The sequence below is a fragment of the Eurytemora carolleeae genome, unplaced genomic scaffold (assembly GCF_000591075.1).
Source record: "Eurytemora carolleeae unplaced genomic scaffold, Eaff_2.0 scaffold713, whole genome shotgun sequence".
NCBI classification, from domain to species: domain Eukaryota; kingdom Metazoa; phylum Arthropoda; class Copepoda; order Calanoida; family Temoridae; genus Eurytemora; species Eurytemora carolleeae.
The window spans coordinates 75,405-97,294 of NW_019396600.1; the positions used below are offsets into that span (position 1 = coordinate 75,405).

The following is a 21,890-nucleotide window of genomic DNA, read 5'->3' on the forward strand; positions in this document are numbered from 1 at the left end:
TGCAAAATTCTATAATTTTTGCAAAATTTATTAATTTTTGTAAAATTTAATAATCTTTGCAAAATTCTATAATTTTTGCAAAATTTATTAATTTTTGTAAAATTTAATAATCTTTGCAAATTTGATAATCTTTGCAAAAAATGCTAAAACTATTTTAGATGGCATGCAATAACACTGTTAAAAATGTACTTCAAAGAATACTTCTTATTAAATGGGTTGCTCAGTCACCGATTTGAAAATAAACTTAAAACTAACATTTTTGGGAAGTTGAAAATATCTTACTTATGTAAATGTTTAGTTAATTGATAAACATTTTAATATTTTACCCCCCCCCCCTGGTTTATGGCCATCTTACGTTGTAAATTAAGGGTGTAACTGCATACTTTAAGCTTGTATAATAAGTACAATTTAATAGGTAAACATTTAAAAAAAATATAATAAACAAATTCATGTGTATTGTATACGTGTACTAAGATAATAAACAATGTTTATTTGCATTATGAGTTAGGGAGTTAGGGGGTGGGAGGGGGAGGGAGGATCCTTGGAATAATTAGAGTTTCAAAACTATCATAAAATGTTCTTTAAAGTTTTCAATTGGTTCCAAGAATGCAGCGTGTGCTGACACAACCCTGGCAAATTATGGAGGAAACGGTGCAAAAAGAAAAACAATTAAAAACCTGAAATACTTTCAGAGAAGCTTTATACAAACTCCATTTATTTGCAAGTTTCCTGGAAAGAAGGTTTAAATATTTAGTTGTACTTCTTGCGACAGCATTTTGCAGTAAACAAACCGATTCAAAATAATTGTTCTTTCTCAACCTTTTCAGATTTTTTTTTGAAAATACCATTTTTAATTGTTTAATTGTTTAGATCATTCTTTAAAACGTTGATTTTTTAAATACTTGTTTAGCTTTCATGCTCTGTAAATAAAATGTTTTAAAACAAAAATTATATGAAAATTATTTAAATAAAGTGAAAGCTTTCACAAGTTTAAAAAATCAAACATTGTTGAAAAGGCAGGCCTTTTAAATCATTTATATCTCAGAAAACCCACACTGGCAAAATCTAAGATTTTGTTAGAGATATCTAATGACCAATATCATTTCAAAATAAACTGTATAAAATACAAAGTATCAGCAAACATAGATAAAGTAATTGACATTCACATATCTTTAAAACCTGATTGTGTAAACCTTTAATATTTAAAACGTGAGATATGGCACAACTTATTGTTTGAAATACGAAAGGGTATATGTGTAACACATATGGTGATGAACAAAATTATAGTTTTAGGCAAGTTTTCAGTTCCTTCCCCTAAGAACATTATTCATTCGATATTTCGATATTTCTAACAAAATCTTAGCAATATCTCTCACAGTGTATTACATTAAGAACAACTAAAGGTCGAAGGGTTGGCCAGTCAGGAATAATTTCAGAGAGTGTGGCAGATCCCTTTCTTTCACTCCCTTGGGGTACCTAGCAGTGGGGTATGTACAACTTATGTACAGAATATGTAGTAATACAAACAATGTAAACATATATGCATAATTTATGTACAAGTTATATGAAGGAATATGTCCAAGCAAAAATAAATAATGTCAACAAGCAATGTAAAGCATATGTACAAGTTATGTACAGAATATGTATAAGCTAGGTAGAGGTCGATAGGTTAGGGTAAACCCTCCTTGAGTCCGTACTGCAGAAATAGAATCTTTTTTTCTAAACGCTATATCTAATTGCATCCCAGTGTGGTGTTAACCATTTATTTTTAAAATTTTTTTTTATAAATTACTCTTTTTGAATAGCACGGGTCTACACCAACAGTTTGCAATGATATTTAATAAAGAGTTTGAGTTTGAGGAGAGTAATCAATTCTTGTTGTTTATGTTTCTTCATCAATATAAGTTTAGTAAGATTAATATTAGTCAGATTTCAACATTGTTTTGTTTAACGCAGTTATTTACAAAGTGCAATAAAATGTTGTTGGTTTGAGCTGCAATATAATTTACATAATTTACTACTTTATTGGACTCAATTTATATTCCATAAACACCTTCCTCTTTTCGTATTACCCCCCCCCTCAACAGTTTTTTTCTAGATTCAACAAAGGGATTTAAACATTAAAGTCAGATTTATTAATTAATCAACGTAAAGATGATAATAGTCAACAAATAAAAAAATAAGATACTTTTCAAATGTTACCAAAAAATGAATACAACAATTGTCCATCAAAAGTTGAGAAAAAGAAAAAAATAGAAAATAAAAAATCACGAAACCTCATCTGGCCAACTACAATTTTAGTAAAACAGTATCTTCACCAATAAAAATCATTTTTTATTTTGCAAGTGTAATTTAAGAGTGACATTTAAATTAAAAAGATTTTTAAAGTTTAGATTTTATAGAGAAATATAATTTAGAAACTTAACTAAAATGTTTGATCATGGTGGTTCTTATTAACTGCGATCTATTAATATTAATATGGTTAATAGATTGTTCACCATATTTCAAAATGGAATTTTTGCAAGACTTTTTTTATAATATTTCTAAACTTATAAATCCGTTTTTCTTTGAATAAAAATAACACTCTGTATCGTTTAAAGGATTGCTAATTTCTGAATTTAGAATCTTATAAGCTGATTTCATCATATTGGAAAGTCCATTGTTTAAAACCCAGTTTATAAAATCAATAAAAGGAATTAAGTTTTTGCCACAAACTCAAATTTTCTTATTCATAGATCTTGTAAACCTGATGGTGTAAACACTTGGTATTTCAAATTTAGAGTATTTGATCTAACATAATTCATAGTTTGAAATATTTAAGGTCTACGACATTGAGTTGAAAAGATATAGAAATTGGGAAGTAAGAGTTTGGAGCAAAGACTCAATTCCTTTTCGAAAACAAATTGGTGAACGAACTTTAAAGACTTCCGACCAGCATTCAATGATTGCAATTCCAGAAAAAGGAAAAAATAAAGAAATATTTATAAAATATTTTCTTAGAAATTTGAATAAATTGAACAAGTTTATGGTTGGTACTGTTAAAAAGGAAAGGTCACTGAAAAGTACATCTGCAGTACTTATGTTACATAAGAGTACCTTTAATTATTAAGGAAATGTCACAAACCTTATCAATTTACCCACCATTAATATTTTCTTTGATTAAAGGTCCTTAATGATCATATAAATACTCCCTCCTTCCACTCTACACCCCCCCCCTCTTTCCCAAAACTTTATAAATGATTTCTACTGTTTCGTGTTGAGGAATAAATATAGATTTGATATTTTCCTTGATTTTCCTTTTCTATTTAGTATTTAGGCAAACATATTTCCATAAAAAATTTGCTCCCAAAAAAATGTTCTCGAAATTTTCACTGAAAAAGTAATTTTCTCTCTACCATATGCAATTTCTTTTTTTAAAGATGAGAATTTTCGGAAAAAATACAGAACAAAAAAACACATCCATTAAAGTTTTATTTTTTTTGTTTAAAAAATTTCTGTAAATTTTTAGACCCCTAAAATACTACTTGGTATTTTGGCAATATAGAGTATTTAGCATAATTGTTGAGAGATATTCAAAAAAAAATTGGACTTGCATCAGCTAAAGCACTTTCCGAAAGAACGAAAATAGAAAACTTGGGTTTCATAAAAATGCATGCTGCAGTTAGCAAACAATGTAAATAATATGTCTCATGAAAAATTAGTATTTCTTGGTGTTTAGGTTGAAAAAAAAATAAAGAAAAGTATATTTCTTTTTGTGTATACTCCAAGACAATTCTAACCCACAATTATTTATAATTTTATGATATTGAGCCATACCAAGGTATTTATATTAGAAATGATAAATACCGCATTGTAAGGGGCATGCAACAGGCATGTGACCCCCAACCATATATTCAGGAAAACCAAATATCATTTATATTTCCTATTTCTTCAGTTCTTGTGCATTGTGTAATATGTATACCCCTGATATAGTATATGAAAAATATTTCCGCATATCTATATATATTGTATACCTATTATAATTACTAATCCCACGTATTTAAGAACATGTGGAAAAAAGTACAAATGGGTACATTGTACTATACTTTACTAACTATACTATAATGTTTTTTGTATACAACTTTTTTTGTGTGGAAACAATCTGATTTTTGTGCAATCAAACTGGCGTAAACAAACAGTTTTTTGTATGCAGTACATTGACGTCAAACAATTGTTTACAAACAATGTACATCCATGTGTGTTCCATTTTTGTGTAGCTTGATTACCCTAGGTTGGCTGACAGACAGCGGATGCTTTCTTGGTTTCAGGAGAGCGCCGGCTCTTTTCCATTCCGGTTCCGTATCCGGTTTAACCCGTTTGACCGGCTTAAGTTGAGTCTTAATTTGAAGAAACGGGCTCCGCTCTCTCTCCGTTCGCTCCATACTTTGGAGCCGAATAGAAGACGGACTTTGGTCACGCTCCATACTTTGAAGTCGAGGCGAGCAAGCTCCCATCCCTGATTGGAGGCCTATTGGTTGAGCAGAAGGAGACGCTGGTCTAGAGGATGTAGGTTCTGATGTCCTAGCCGCTGCACCTTCACCTATTTTCTGAGTACCCTGAGAAACCTGAGAGGCATCCTGAATTGATTTTATCCTACCTTTTTACCAATAATGCATAATCATCAACCTCAACCTCAAGTATGTACAAATTCGGAAAATAATGAATATTAAAAACAAGACTTTTTATAAAGAAATAAATACCAGGAACTTCAATATATTTGTTTACAAAATAATCTGTAGTTTATATACAGAACACTTTTACTGTAAACAAATATATGCGAGTTTTGGCGTATGTTCCTTGGACCATAAATGTTACAGTCTATATAGTTTAAAAAATATTTTTTAATTATATAATCATGAAAATACAAATTGTAAAAAACTGTGAGAACTATAAACCTACCTCTTTAACTTTCTTCAGTTGTGGTTCTTCTTCTTTCTCATTATGCTTGAGATCTCCCCAATCTGGTCCTTCATCATCACCAGCCCACTGCATTCATTTATTCATTTATTCATTTATTCATCCTTTTATTCATTCATTTATTAATTTATTAATTTATTCATTTTTTCATTTTTTCATTTATTCATTTATTCATTTATTCATTTATTCAATATTTTATCTCCATTTGCCATTTATCTTTTGTGTACCATTGACATTGTACAATATATTCTACACTGTACAGGAGGGAGGAAATCGACTTCAAAATAAAAATAAAAGTAATTGTAATATTATCTTGTAGCCTGTCACATGTTATTTTGGTAACCCTCTGTACATTTCAATGTTTTCACAAAACCAAGAATTGAATTTACTCCATGTCAATATTTATTTATTTTCACCTTAGAATACTTTTTCTTTTTCAGCATAGATCTGAAATCCATTCCACTGGCATCTTAAACAAAAATATATTTAATATTATTTATCATTATTTTTATTTTAAAAATTGAAAATTTACTCGAGTCTTTGTTAAAAGTCAAAATTTGTATATCTTCACAACCTAATGTAACTTATATTAATAGATTGATCATAATTCATAGTTTGAAATATCAAAAGTCTATGACGTTGACATTGGGTTGCAAAGATAAAGGGGTCAGAAAATTAGAGTGTGTGGCCCGGCAAAGACACCAAAAGTTCAATTTCAATGAAAAAAAATCATTTAAAAACACTCTTCAATTATATAGTTATAATATGGAAATACAAAAAAAGACGAATATTAGATTATTCCAATAAGAATTAGTTGGAAAAATGAATATATTAATTTAATATTATCAGAGGGTAGAAGTAATGAAAAGTATGTTAGTATCAATAAACTACTTTTCATTTGAAGCCTAAAATGTTTTTTTTGAGAATCTCTGTATATATGCACACAAAGGATGAGACTACAGAGACGACTATACGGAATTATACTGTCTGTTTTCTTAAGTTAATGGTTCCCTGCGGTTATAAGGTTACAAGCCTAAATCGTTCTTTAATAAATTATAAAATAAGCCATTGAAAGTCTATTTGACAAGGGAGAAGACTTAATTTAATCTTGAAATCGTCATATTTCAAGGGTTTCAGGTCGTCTTTACAGTCTCGTTTTTTGTGGGTAACCCTGTTTGTTATGAAGTGTGCAAATTTAAATTACTGAAATACTGGATATTTTAAATTTAAACTGCTGATATGCATCCACCAAAAATGTATGAAGTAGAACTCGGTTCAATTTGTTCTCTAGCCATTTACAAAAATTCTGCAGATGACATTAAAAAAGGCAAAACATTAAAGCTCTGTTTTTTTTAATGTCAAAACTTTTATCATTCCTTTATTTTTACTCTTTATGTAAATCTACGCTATTTTAAAATTAAATTATTTGATCTAACATAATTCATAGTTTGAAATATCTCAGGTTTACGTCATTTGGTTGCAAAGATATTAGGATTGGAAAATAAAATTTTGAGACGGAGGCTCGAATTCTTTTTGCTGAAAATATCTTTTTAAAAAGAATTATTCAATTACCTGAAACGTAGAGCATAAACGATTTTTCATCTTTTCCATGTTCATTTTCTATGACCACCCTGTATTCTCCTTCGTCATTGGCTTTGACCTAAATCACGAATCTTGAAATTATGCTGAAAAAAATGGCCTGAAAAACTCAAATTTTTTAAAAATGATATTTTTTCAGACTTAAAATTTGTTTTTGTAATTGATAAATGTGAATGAATATTTCCGCGGGTGGTTATTTTGCTTAATTGGCCCAAGGGACGTAAATAACTTAATGTCCCTCTGTTGGGTTGGTAAAACCTATGAATTATTAATGATTAGAATACAAATGAATACCTTAGTAATGGCGAGCATGATCATATTATTATTATCTCCATCTGAGACTAGCTTGTATCTGCCACCCTCCAGGATAATGGTGGAGCCCTAAATTAGGAAATTATATTTTTATAATTATTTAAGATTTGGAATAACCTGTAAAATATCATTTGCTGGAAAAAGTGACTTGTTCTTCGTATTAAATGGTAATAAATTTCTACGGGAGGAGTGGGGGGTGGGGATATTTTTATTTGTTACCAGTGGCCGAATTTAAAGAATTTGAGCGGCGGTTTAAATTTAAGCCGCGGCTTAAATATGGTTGATTCCACTTAAAATTGTATCAAATGTTTCAGGATTTAAGGCGGCGCTTAGGTTAATTTAAACCGGGTTTTGGCAGATTTAAACTGCGGCTCAAATTCTTTGAATTCCATCTCAGGATTTTAAATCTACTAATCAAATTATGCGTTAAATCATTAATAGATTTGTGTGATTATTCTTTTTATTCTATTCTTTTCTGTCTACAACATTCTAGTACACATCTTCCTGAAATGAACCCTTGTACGGAACTTGGTGGGAAGATTGTAACTAAGCTGAGTCTAGGTTAAGATTTTGTGCACACTTGTACATAGTCCCTCTATATGTATACTATAACCTCTTTTATGGCAAATGGTTTCACATATCGCTGTTGAAAAAGAAGACGCAATTATTTTGACGCATAAATAAGGCCGCACAATAACGCGACATCGCAGTTTATTTTATAGTTTATTGTTAAAATTGTTATTTTTTGTTCTTGAAAAATTTAAAATTATTATTGCAATAATGTTTTGGTTTAATATTGTTTAAAAGTTTAGTTAATTTAACATTATACTTTCCTGCCGTCGCGGTACTATAAAATGCTGGATTAGATTGTTTTAATTCATTAAGTTTTCAAGTTTTGAACATTAACGTGGTTTTATCTAGACACAGGAACTGAGTTTTTACCACAAACTTTGATTTTCTAATCCCTATATATTTGAAACCTGATGTTGAAACCTTTAGTTTTTAAAAATATAAATTATGTTAGATTAAATAGTTCAAGTTTGAAATATAAGAGTTTAACTTGATCAGGTTATAAACCTACAGAAAGAGAAAATTTAAGAGTTTGTGCTAAAAACTAAAAACTCAATTCCTTGCGACAATTTTTATTTTTTTTACCGAAATCCAGCAATAGTTTACTTAAAATGTGTTGGCCCCCAAAAACATTTTTTAGATAATACTAAAGAAAAAAACTGGATTAAGACTGAAAGTAAAGATTTAAAATTTATTTTGAAAATATTCAAGTTTGAAATATAAGAGTTTAACTTGATCAGGTTATAAACCTACAGAAATAAGAAAATTTAAGAGTTTGTGGTAAAAACTAAAAACTCAATTCCTTGCGACCATTTTTATTTCTTTTTACCGAAATCCAGCAATAGTTTACTTAAAATGTGTTGACCCCCAAAAACATTTTTTAGATAATACTAAAGAAAAAAAGTGGATTAAGACTGAAAGTAAAGATTTAAAATTTATTTAGAAAATACTAAATGAATCCTGCTAATTAAGGAATAGGATTAAGGAGTTAGGATTTAGGCAATTTAAATTAAAAGGAACAATTTATGCAATAATTATTTTAAAGATAAACTTCCCCTTGGATTATTTAAGGGACTGTTGCCGAAATTTCAAAGTGAACCTAGAGAGCGGCAATTTACATTTCGTTCGTTTATCGTTCGTTCATCTTAATTCGTTGATTCTTAAAAGTATCTTTAAAGGGACCGTTCACTTGTTTGGGTAATTTCAGGGTAAACTAAACAGCCTATTCGCTCTTGATTGGTAATAGTCTTACTTTTTAAAGACAACTGTGGCCGGAGAAAAAGCCGATTTTTCGTTCAGAATTTGAGCGGAAAGGGACGGTCCCTCTCTATAGACACTATTTGATGTTTTTTTTTCAGTAACAGCAGCCCAATAACATTTAAATTTATTATATTTGAATGTTATTATGTGTTCGTTATTATGTACTAAAATATGAAAACTTTTGATATTTGAGTTAGCAAGAAATTTACATTTTACGCAATAAAACATGTAAAATGTGTATACAAAGACGACGTCTCTACGACAATCAATTAATCATTACTCGTATTTAGGTTTGTAGATTTTGTAAAATTTTTTCCCGCATGTGCACAACTTTTCATTTGTCATGCCGCGTTCAATTCAGCTTTTTACACAGGCAATACACAATTTTGAATGCGATAAAATAGTGTTATTTTAGAAATAGAAAGTTAAAAAACAACAAAAATTAAAAAATAATGACATTTACAATTAACGATTAGATACTACAGTTTAATTTTATATTCGAAATGTATTTTGATCTACAACATACTGAAAAAAAACATCAATTAGTGTCTATAGAGAGGGACCGTCCCTTTGCGCTCGAATTCTGAACGAAAAATCGGCTTTTTCTCCGGCCACAGTTGTCTTTGTAAAGTAAGACTATTACTAATCAACAGGAATATGCTGTTTAGTTTACCCTGAAATTACCCAAATAAGTGAACGGTCCCTTTAATGTTTAATCTTTATCGTTCTCTTTCTCACTGAACAATAGTTCAGTATAATCGTTTTAAAAAAAAACTATTGATTTTTTCATTTTACTGAAAGATCCAAGTCGTTCGTCCATCATTCGTTTTTTCCTGAACGAAAAATATAGTTCGTTCGATCACACAAACAATGCCCATATTTAAAGGGAGTGTTCGCGAAAAATGAAAGGGGGTATAGGCTTAATGCGATAAAAAAGCGCTTTTGATCGCTACTAATCTTACTTCTATCTGTTGCGTCTATAAGGAGAAAATTGATAAAGACGTCTCATACCGAAGAGCGTAACGCCCATACAAATTGAGGAAGTTGGAACATACGACTTAGACCGTAAAAAAATCAAATTAATATCAAACAAATCATTCAGATATTACAACCTATAGTCATCGATTATCTTTCGCCACATTTGTATATATTTAATATTTCATACTAGTTTTGATTTTGTTTTTTAAAATAATATTTAGCTTACAACTTGTTTTCGAACATTCCTGGAAAATATGAAAATGTCGTCTTCATTACCAAAAATCCTCGAGACAGGAATAAACGTTTTTATAAGTAACTCTCAGATCATAACAATTAAAACATATTATGAAAAATCAACTATACATAAATGTGGCGAAAGATAATCGATGACTATAGGTTGTAATATCTGAATGATTTGTTTGAAATTAAATTGATTTTTTTACGGTCTCAGTCGTATGTTGCAATTTTCTCAATTTGTATGGACGCCATGTTATTCGGTATGAGACGTCTTTAACAATTTTCTCCTTATAGACGCAACAGATAGAAGTAAGATTAATAGCAATCAAAAGCGCTTTTTTATCGCATTAAGCCTATACCCCCTTTCATTTTTCGCGAACACTCCCTTTAATGTGAACATTATTTAATTGATAAGGATACGTATCAACTCTCAAGCTGCAGAAAATTAAAAAAAATCTTGGATTTATGAGACAAGTTTTCCTTGTCTCATATATCTGATTTATTGATAAATAATATGAATAAATGTACCTTGTAGAATTTAAACGTAGGAGCAGGATTTCCCTCAACGAACATATAACAGCAAGCAGTTTGTTCTAAATATCACAAATCATAAGGATTAGTTTTTGGTAAAATTATTTTAATAACTCAATTCGATTTTTCTGTACGGATATTCTTAAAAGCTGACGATTCGTGAGGACAATTCAAAACGCTCAGCAGTAAAAGACATTTCAGTTCACATTTTGCTTTCAAAAGACTATTTAAACCAAAATTACTCTACAGAAACATACCGATGAAGACATTTGATATTTTATGTTTCTCCATTTTTAATGGATTCCTTGATTAATCGGATGAAACATCGGTTAAACAAATAATAAGGATTGATTATTAGATTGATTGATTTACCTTCGACAGCGCTGTATTTCTCCTGAATTTCTACAATACGTGGAGGTCCTGGGTCCCCTGTAGCTTTTAGAGGAACTGACGGCTTTTCAAGTCTAAAGTTTAAAAAAGGATGTTTTAACAATTTCTGGTCATATGCATGAATTTTTATCTATGATTTTATTTAGGAATTTAATTAGGAATATATTTAGGAATTGGGTGAGAAATTTATTTCAAGAAATAAAGTAAAATTTTAAAAATATCTGGGTAATTTTTTATCAAAAGTGATCCTTTACTGTAAAATGAAAACTCTGACAAAGGAAGAGGGCACCATTAAAGTTAATTTGATATTGTTTTGCTAGGAAGTGAATAGTTTACTAAACACATAAAAATCACTAATTAAGTTTAATGGGTCTGTTAACACCCCCAATTGCGTATGCCTTATGTAAAATGTCATTTCTTGATTCTAAAAGTCTTCTTATTTTTTCAAAGTTTTCTGGTCATCAAATGTTGTTATAATTTACCTTCTCTCCCATTCTGATTTCTCATCCCCATCCTGTCCGCTTAACCTACGGCGCTGTACAGTACATAGATTAGTGCATTATAAAAATATGGTTCAAGGATGACAGAGACTTAATAAATTTTTTATTTTATCGAATGTTGCAAACAAAAAAATCTTTCATTTTTGAAAAATTAGTTTAAACTTGAAGCATGTAGTTCCTTTAACAAAGCTTCTCATTTATGAACTATAGATAATATCCAGTTCAACCCAGAAGTTTGGAGACATTAGTAGAATAAATAAACATGTCGTCTTCTAAACCAACTGATGGATTGAAAACTGCAGATATTTAGATTTTTTTAATTGATTTGAATAATCATTGGAGCTCTTAAAACTGTTCATTTACATTTAACTATTTACTTAATTTTATAAATAGTAAGATATGTTTTTTAATAGTATAAAACCCATTGAAAAATTGTTAAGACGACGTTTTATAAATTTTTTCGATGACTCCGAAGTTCTGGGTAAACTAATACAAAATAAGAAACTAAAAAAATTTGAAATTAGTGTATTTTTCTTTTAACATTAATTTTTCAAATTTGAGATTTTTTAACACTCTTTAAATTTTTTCATCCTTTATCAAATTAAACAAATATCTGCTTGATCTCTGTAATCCAATATTTTGCATATCAAAGAAGATTTTTGTATAAAAGTTTAATCAGAATTTTCCAATTTTCATAAAATTATTCTTTGATCTTTAGAATAAAATTAAAAACTAGCCTTTGTACAGTTTGTATATTAATTGGACACAAGATAGACGGGACAGAAAAGTTTTTTCAAAGTACATAGTACAATTTTGCATCCCCTCTATTTTATTATTACTATACTTTAAATATAAATTTTGCAAAACCTTTAGATCTATTATGTACATTGTACATCATATATGTACAGTATAACACACAATAGGGAAAGAAGAAATCTAACATTTTCTAAAACTTAACTTTTTAAAGAAAATTTCACTTCTTTTACTTAAATTTGCTCTTGTAGCAATCTTAAATTTTGAATATAAGACTTGTTAAAAATATCTATATAAATGTTTGCAAAAAAGATTTCCTTTCAAACATATTTCGTCGGTTTTTGTCAATTGTCAGAGTCGATGTTTAGAGAATTATTTAGTTTTTATTTTGGAAAAATATTGAGACAAAAATTTCTCAATGCATTGGAATTATTTGAAAATTAAGAAGTTAGGGGAGGAGGGGGTTTTTATATAACGTTGTGAAATCAAAAACTTGAAAGGACTTGAGTCTTTGTCACAAACTCAAATTTTCTAATCCTTATAGCTTAGCAACTTGATTGTGCAAACCTATGATATTTTAAACTTAGTCTATTTGATCTACCAAAATTCATAGTTTGAAATATCTAAGGTCTTCGGCGTTGGGTTGCAAAGATATAGGGATTAGAAAATTTGAGTTTGTGGCAAAGACTCAATTCCTTTAAAATGATTTTGATTTTATTTTGGATAGTAGAAGATGAATTAGTTCTTTATCTGACAAATTCTATTTAAGAAGATTTACATCTCTCCCCGTGGCTAGGGGAAGGGGATTGGGGGTTTGGGGTTTGCTGAAGAAAATACAGGGTTTACCACAAAGGATGAGACTTCAGAGACGACTGCATAAATTTTTTTCTGATATCTATTTCTGGATTGTTTAACTACTGAATTTATCTTACTTTGCCCGAATTATTGATAATTCAATAAGAATAAATATATAACAGGCAGAAGGCCAAGTTCAGCTTCACATTGAATTTTATCATTATTTTCAGGTCGTCATTAAAATATCATTCTTTGTGGATAACTCTGTTTATTTAGAGCAAATATTGTTTAAAAGATTATTGTTTCAGGGTTGTCAGGTATATATCAGAAGACCAAAATGGGAGGACAATATTTTTTTCGATTGTTATGGCGGTGATATGGGCTGGCTGGGGGGTGGGGAACATGCAGAAAAAGGGAGGGAAATATTTTTCAAGATCTGTAGAATTGTTGTAGGAAGGCCATTAAATTTCATTTTAGAAAAAAAAATATAATAATAAAGACAAATATTAAATCTGAAATTATGAAAAATTTGAATAAATGAATGGATGTTGAAGAATAAAGAGAAATGAAGAGAAAGAAAGGAAAGAAGAACGAGCATAAAAGAAGCCACACACAAAAATGCTCTTTTTTAAAGATTTCATTTATTTGTTTGTTTTGAATGCTGAAATTCGTGCAGTTTGATATTTTCATAAATGAAATCTTCATAGATATTCATGAACAAGGAACAAAAAAAGCAGAATTTATTAATATTTAGACTTTTCCTGGTTCATGAATTCAAAGAAAATAGAAGTTTAAAGTTTTGTTTAGAAGTTTTTAAAGTTGTCAGTCTTGCGTCATAGTCAGCATTTAAACCTATACGCAGATTTGCGCATTTTCCGAAGTTCACACTTTGTGTTTTTGGTAACAAACGGACAAATTTTGCGGATTTGCACGTTTGCAGAGTTGTGTATTTTCGTCAAACCGTTACTAACCGACTTTGTAATCTTAAAGTTGGGCCCTGCAGGCTTATTGGCTTCCTATAAAATTATTAATAAACATTTAGAAAAAAATATAAAATATATACAGACACTTTAGAAATATTTACAGGCATTCTAATTTTAGTATTTCAACATTTTTTAGCACAAAAATAAATTGAATTCAAAGATTTTCTACGCATATTTAACTCTAACTTAACCACTGTCGAAAAAGAACCGGGTTTGTTAGAAATACTTAACAACAGAAAGTTTTGAATATTTAAAAACTTTCAAAGGTACATTACCCACTGTTAGCCCCAAAATAACAGCAAAGGAATTGATTTTTTAATACAAACTCTAATTTTCTAATCGCTATATCTTTGCACCCTGGTGCACGTGGTTTAAAGCTTTGATATTTCAAACTTTATCTAACAGATTTTATAGAATGAAATATCAAAGGTCTACGACATCGGATTGCAAATATATAGGGATAAGAAAATTAAAGTTTGCGGCAAAAAATCAATTTATGTTTAGATAGTTTTGAGAGCTTATTAGATATTTTTAACTATTAACGATGATTAAGTTTTCCTAACATAATCTTAGTTTTTTCGGACAGTTTTTTTTCTAGATACTTTTTAAAATCTAGATACGCATTTTGCGTCACCTCTAATATTTCATCGATTGATAAATCAGATAAATCTGATGGAATATTGCGTTTTTTAAGAAAATCAATGAATTTCTCTTGTAGGTTCACACTTTCCTGAAAATTAGAATTCAAGTTTAATTAATGAATTAATTAGGCTGGCATACTGTAGGCATACATATACATATATATACAAAATTAAACTTATCCCAAAAATATCAGAGAGAATACAAATTATCAGAGCTTTCACAAAATTTTCCTCTTGTTTCAACGATTCGGGGTCTGACGTTTTAAGTTTTTAAGTTTTTTTTCGGGAATTCTAAAACGTCAAATTGTCTTTGATTTATGTAATATTATGTTCTCTCCTGGCCTATAGTTGGATAGTATTCATGGGTTTAATTTTCAATTTTTGCAATTTTATTTGAAAATAATAATTTATTTGTTTTGCTTAAAAAAATGTAAAATGTAGCCTAAATTGTAAAATATTTTTTTTTCATGCACCATTTGAAGAGTACAGGGGTACTGTACAGATTACATACATCATTGATGATTATGTAACAAGAGGAGGGGCACTGTACATTTGAAAAATTTATGTACATTACATCCATCTACCTGATCCAAAAACCCTCCACTTTTCGCGGCCTAAAGTACATGATGTACATAATTTAAAACTTATCTATTACATGTTATATTATATGTTATTATTCTTTTACACCATATACTTACACATATTATGTAACATATAAATATTCTTATACAACCTAACTAAATCTTTTTTAACTGTCAAGACAGGAAAGGGCTTTTAGAAGTTTTTTTTTATTAAATATAAATAATAATTATTAATATTAATATATATATATATATATATATATAAATATATATATATTAATAATAAAATATTAATGTTTTGTAAACAAACATATAAGATTTCTTATAATATTTCTGTTATGATTAACAGGATTAAGGGGCTATCACATTGCTTAAATAAAAAAAAATAACGTAGCTCTTTGAGGAACACAATAAAAAAGATCTAATAATAAAATGTAATTTTTCTCTTCTAGGTACAAGAAATTACATTTTTAATGAAAAACAATTATTGAATTCAGAGAATAATAAAACACTCATGATTTGCTTAAGTTTAATATTTCTCTGATAAAAAAAATATGAATGAAATAAAAATGAAATAATCTGCAGATAAAAAGATTAAGATTAAGTCTTAACAATTTATTTCAAGCATTGTTATTTTTGATTCATTTGGTACAATTATGTAAATCTAAATCTAATTTATTCCGAAAAATGTAAGTTTTATTTTGGACCTTGCAGTTGATAATTGCGTTCAAATTAAGATTTTTCGTAAAAATTGAAGCAATATGCTTGTAAGTTGTAAGTAGCAACCTCCCCTCTCTTTAAAAATATTGGTTTGTCAAAAAAGGTGTTTTCAAACCATTTTGTTAAACATCAGTTAATGAACAGATTTATAAATGGGCGTTTGGACATTTCATAGGAAAATATTACAAAAAAAATATTTCATAGAAAGATATTTCATAGGAAGATATTTCATAGAAAGATATTTCATTGAAAGATATTTCATACAAAAATACTTCATAATAAGATATTTCATTGAAAGATATTTCATAGAAAGATATTTCATAGAAAAATATTTCATAGAAAGATATTATATAGAAAGACATTTCATAGATAGGACATTTCAAAGAAATACATTTTATAGACGAAAATTTTATAAAGAGGAGATTTCATAGATAGGACTTTTCATAGATAGGACATTTCATAGATAGGACATTTCATAGATAAGACATTTCATAGATAGGACCTTTTCATAGAAAGACATTTCATAGGCTGACATTTAATAGACAAAGAAGATTTTGCATAGTCAGAGGAGATTTTTAATTTACGAAATTTTGTTTTCTTCGATGTATAATAAACAAGAAAAAAAGTAAATACAGTGCTCCCCATATACATAGCTACAGTACGAAACAATTAAAAAATCATTAAATATGAAGAGTAATTTATAAATTTGTTTAATTTAACTTAAAATTCAACTTTTTCATTTGTTTATAAAAGTTGTTCACTAATACTGCATTTGTTGAATAAAAATGCTCGTGTGAATTGTTAAAAAAGCCTCAAAACAAAATTGGAAAAACTGGAACTTTTCAGCTGTATTTCTGACGCTTTAGAAGGAAGACATGGCCTACATTTCATAGATAGGACATTTCGTAGATAGGACATTTCATAGATAGGACATTTCAGTGATAGGACATTTGAACAAAAATTGTCAATTTGTTCAAGTATTCTGTTCATTAAAACAATTGGACAGTTTGCGTTAGAACGCTTAAATGTTTTTCTTTACTTTTGTTAAACACAAACTTGCTCAAACTTTAAAATTATATAGCAACATCTCTTTTTTATGGAAAAATTATTTCTGATAAACTTTAATGCCCTTTTAAGGTCTAAATCCAATTCGATGTTACACTTATCTAAAAAGGCATTTTTAACATACACGTATAGTCCCACTTGTGACAGGAAGTTTACAGAAAATTATGAACCTGTTCAATTTTTAATAATTCCCCTGGTTCCAGGGCCCTAGTGGCCCCTGTAATTCCATCTATTGTTATTCTGCTCTGGAATAGTTTTCATAATCAAAAATTTCATTAATATTTAGATATTTAAGGGACTGTTCACGTAATTTTAAGAAACCCTTCACATTTAAAGCGAAGGTTACCCGACCCCCAACAGTGCTCTACAAAGCTTTGCCTGAGTAATCCATCATCTTCTCATTAAAAACTGGTTAGTTTAAATTGCTTCAGAAACAATAGGGGAATTGTCAGAATTCAATTACGATAACTTCAAGATTGTAGATCAGATAAAGCGAGTATACACTTGTGACTCGGGAATACCCTCCTTAAATCAAAGATCACTTGAAATTGCAAGAACTGCCCCTTTTGATAATTTGATATTGTTTTCTTAATTTAAGCAGGCAGGGTTTCTAAAGGGAAATATTGTGATTGCTACCTACTGTGCACAGTGCTATATTGATATATTAGCTACTTATATAAGCTTACACTAGCTACATAATAAACACACTATATCAACATTGGTATATACTCTTACTTTAAATATACAATAAATATTGAGTATTAAGATAAATATATATATTTTTATGATAATATCATTTTCCATCTTGTTGATAAACCATTACTTATTCCTAACAGCTTGCAAAATCTGGAGAACCTAAAACTGAAAAAAAATCATTAAAAAATGTCCATACCTCCTCTGCTTCTTGGGCAGCCTTTTCCGCTCTTTCCTTTGCCAGCTGTTCTTCGCGGATTTCTCTGTAGGATTTCTTCTTCTCCGGAACCTGAGTGTAACACCACGTGTAATAGATCAGCTGTTAATCAGCTGTTTCAAGGATCAACTTAAAAAACTAATAGAAAACTTAATTGATTAGATATTTTACTATTTCTGTATTTTTAAATTTTTTCTTTTTATTGATCCTTGAACAACTACCAGTGCAAGGTAGAGCAGTTTTGCTGTTTACATTAAAATAAAGCAAAACCGCTCTTAAGCTAATATGTCTATCTACTTCCATCAAATTAGCAAATATTTCCTTTTCTGCTCACTTGATGAGATGTGATGTTAGTAAAAAATGTGTAGGTGTAAAATGTTAGTAGACATTTAGCATGTTTTATTGTTTAAGTTTCATCTCTTGGTTAAGATATACTCGCGATTTTCTCATTAATGTCAATGTTATTTTGTGCTAGTGTAGTGCTACACTGATAAAAGTTATCCTAAGCGAAGTGGTGATAATGCGATGGAACTGATTGCATATAAAATATCACTATTGCTCATAGTTATTTAGATTCGAAATTCGTAAATATGTATGTACTATGTGGATAACTACAAGAAATATTGAGTAGTCAACCGCTCTCATCGCGATATCACTACAGTACATGGGAACATTTGTTTCAGTGTATTTCACGGATGTTATTTCCCCCCGGAAGGCCTGCCTTCCAACCTTGTACATATCTTCTAACTCTCCTACCGTCACGGTGAATCCGTTCAGCCTTATAATATATAAAAAACATTTATTAAATATCAAAAGGTGTTATATCCGAAACCAATTACTTTTTTCTGATTTTTAAAAGGCTTTAGATTAAAAAATTATAAGGGAGAAACGTAAGAACCTCATATTGAGACAGAATCCTTATGCAAATTTATTAACAGTCATATATATATAGATGATTGTATGTTTTTATTCTCTTCTTTTTGATTTATAACATTGTAGTATGTATCAAATTGTAAATATAAAACCTAAGGTCTGATGACGAACATAGAAGCATTGATGGAGTTTGATCAAGAACAACAATCTCAGTGGCTTGGCCTCTAATGGGGATTGGCTTGAGCAGTGGAATGGACATTCTGTAGAATTCAAACTATTATTTATTTGATTTAAAGCTTCTGTTTTGAATTTTTTTTAAATTGATAAGTTACATAATTACTTTCCTCTGGAATGAAACACTCGCCCCTCTGATCGGCTGAAATTCCGAACTCTGAATAAATAAATATTGAAGTAAGTATGCAGTGCTGAGAACTTTTATTTTACAAATGTTACGATTTAACAGGAAAATCTATGCCTTGAGTCTATCGCAGGACGAAGTGTGATCAGAAAAATCGTGGAGAAGGCTGCTAAAGGAGTCCTTACTCCCAAAGGTTGAGCCCGGTAGGGAGTTGTTCCTCGGTTTCCTAGGATTTCTAGTTGTAAAAATTTATTGGAAATTCCTAAGGGTTTGAGGAATTCTCTCCTCAATTATGAATTCTACTAAGCTGGTTTATAGAAACCAAGTTTTCTGAATATCTTACTTGTAATCCGCTAGAATTCGGTTTTTCAGATGTTTCTTAATCAAGGTTTTGTTGGGCTGCGATTCCCTGGATGAACTGGATATGACAGTTTCGAATTAATATATAGATTCTAGAGCTTTTGTTCATATTTACATCACTGTAGATTGGCACAATTTGTGACACGCCTTGTAATGACGAATGGTAATGCGATTGTAGAATATATATTTATATGTATAAATATTAATATGAAACTAAAATATGCCTGATTTTATCATTTCTTCCAGAATGATCATGAACTGGAAAAGGCAAAAAAGTTATTTAATTATTCTAAAAAATGTCATGCAGTAATCTCTTATTTTTATTACTAAATAAAAAATAAAAATTAAGAATAAAAAGAATTTTTTTTCTGCCTATTTCGGGAAGGGATTCAGAGCTTGTTTTCTCATATCTATCATCTTGATTTAGAAGTCCAGGTCTTGTAGAATACAGATCATATTTATCAAAATAAAAATTCATTTAGTCATTCTCAAAATGATTAAATTCAACAAATTCCATGTTGAAGTTTTTGCTGATTGTACTGTAAACATTAGGAAGAGAACTAGGACTAAAACCGGGGTGAGATGGAAGGAAATTAAGAAGTTCAACGTTGAAATAATGAATTGAGCAAACAAACGTAAGTTGTGAAAACAAATATGAGGAATTCCTGAATACTTTGAAATCTCTGAAATAGATAGAAAAATAAGAAAATAAGAAAAATAATAATAATAAGAAAAATAAGAAAAATAATAGATTAAGAAAATTAAGAAAAATAAGAACAAAGAAAATACGAAAATAAAGAAAAAAAAATAAGAACAATAATGAAAATAAGAAATTTAAGAAAAAGAAGGAAAATAACAGAAACACTATAGTATTTGATATTTTGATATAGTTTGCAGTATTCCTAACTATTTCTAATTTTAAAATGAAAGTTTACTGACCAATTGATAAAGTTTTTTTGTGTAATTTTAGACAAAAAATTTATTCCACAATCATATAAAAAGTAGATAGTTGTTCAAAGCTCCCCCATCAATTCTTTTTTAAGAACACATTTTTCTTCATTCCTTGCATCAAAATGAATGGCACATGAAACATTTTGAGACTCCAGAGTACTTTTTCCTTCTTCACAAAAAAATATCAGAAATCTGCGACTTCGATTTGTTTAAATATTAACTTTAAGATAATTGTATTTTTTTCTGCGTCCTGACTCCTGAGTGCTGTTTTTTTCTAAAGTTTCATTGAAAAACAAGAAGTTTAAAATTTCTACTCTTTCATTACTTTTTTTAATATTTTAATTGCTTAAAAATTAGTTACTTTTTTCTGATAAATCCCTAATTTTTTTGTTGGCTCCTTGGCACTGTTATCTTTTCTCGAAATTTCCTCTAATGCTAACTCTTTCTCCTTCCGTGTTTTTTGTATAGTATATTGATTAAAATTAGCAGATATACATTCATGGTTAAATATTTATGCAGTTTAGTCATGCATTTTGAAAAAAAGTTTTCATTCTTTAAGCATCATTTAGTTTAGAAATATTTGTTAACAAATTTTCCTGCATTCTGGTGTTTACAACCCTTGAATATCCCTATTAAAGGGAGTGTTCACGGGTAAAGGCTGAACCCAAACATTTTTTCACACCCTTTAAATAATTTTTTTAAAGTTTCCATTCATTTCTGAATGGCAGAGAAAATAACATGTCTAGATCAATTTTTTGAGTTTGGAGGTTAAACTGAAGTTATGTAAGTTCAACAGCACCAGTTTTTAGGAATAATGTGGATTCATTTCCAAAGAAAATAACACAAAAAAGTTTGAAACTACATGTTGTGGTTATTGTTACCTCTATAGCAACTTGAATTTTTTCCGCTTTAGAGGAAATTTTTTTCTCAGGTTTCTTAGAACCATGATTGTTAGATTCCATAGTTGTAAGCTCTACGCTCTCTTGGTGCTTGGACGTGACAATTTCAGAAAATCTCTTACGAGGCACAGGTTTTAAAGCAACTCCCCATGGAGTCATTTTTTCCGGCCCTACAGCTGGGATGGTTGTCATTGACCTCCGCGTATTAGACTTAAAACCAACTTTGGTCTAAAAAATAATTATTGGAAAGAAAGTTTGAAAATATGTGCTTGTGCTTGTCTACTTCTATACCTGAACTTCTTCCACTGACTGGACTTTAACAACGGGTAATTTTCTGGTTCGTCTTGTCTTAGTACTGATTCCCACTTTACCAGCACTAACACTGACATCAGCATTTTGTCCCGCATTATTAGAGACGTTAATCACTTGGGGTTCAGGTGGTATAATTGTTCTAGTGTCTTCAGTTGTGTTGACTTCTGTAAAGTTGTTTTTTACCATGGTTGACTTTAAGGTTGGCATGGCAATGGATTCGGAACTCTTAGGTTTCTTGTATTTTAAAAAGGAGGCTTTAGAGCTACTCCCCTCACTGCTTGAGGCATTTCTCTGATTTAGTATTTTCTTCATCATTTATACATTCTTTATTTTAATCTTTTAAAGAGGTTATGGAG

General features: G+C 29.5%; 1 protein-coding gene across 1 annotated transcript in view; it reads right to left on the reverse strand.

The window, feature by feature from the left end:
• LOC111706118 (titin) overlaps nt 1-21,890 on the reverse strand; it is a 110,607-nt gene that overhangs the window by 25,245 nt on the left and 63,472 nt on the right. The window contains exons 48-56 of the mRNA XM_023478891.1: nt 17,764-17,853; nt 13,853-13,897; nt 11,316-11,368; nt 10,816-10,907; nt 10,441-10,505; nt 6,850-6,936; nt 6,529-6,616; nt 5,373-5,425; nt 4,939-5,025 (exon numbers count right to left, since the gene is read on the reverse strand). Coding sequence (XP_023334659.1) covers nt 4,939-5,025; nt 5,373-5,425; nt 6,529-6,616; nt 6,850-6,936; nt 10,441-10,505; nt 10,816-10,907; nt 11,316-11,368; nt 13,853-13,897; nt 17,764-17,853 — 660 coding nt within the window. The remainder of the gene's footprint in view (nt 1-4,938; nt 5,026-5,372; nt 5,426-6,528; nt 6,617-6,849; nt 6,937-10,440; nt 10,506-10,815; nt 10,908-11,315; nt 11,369-13,852; nt 13,898-17,763; nt 17,854-21,890) is intronic.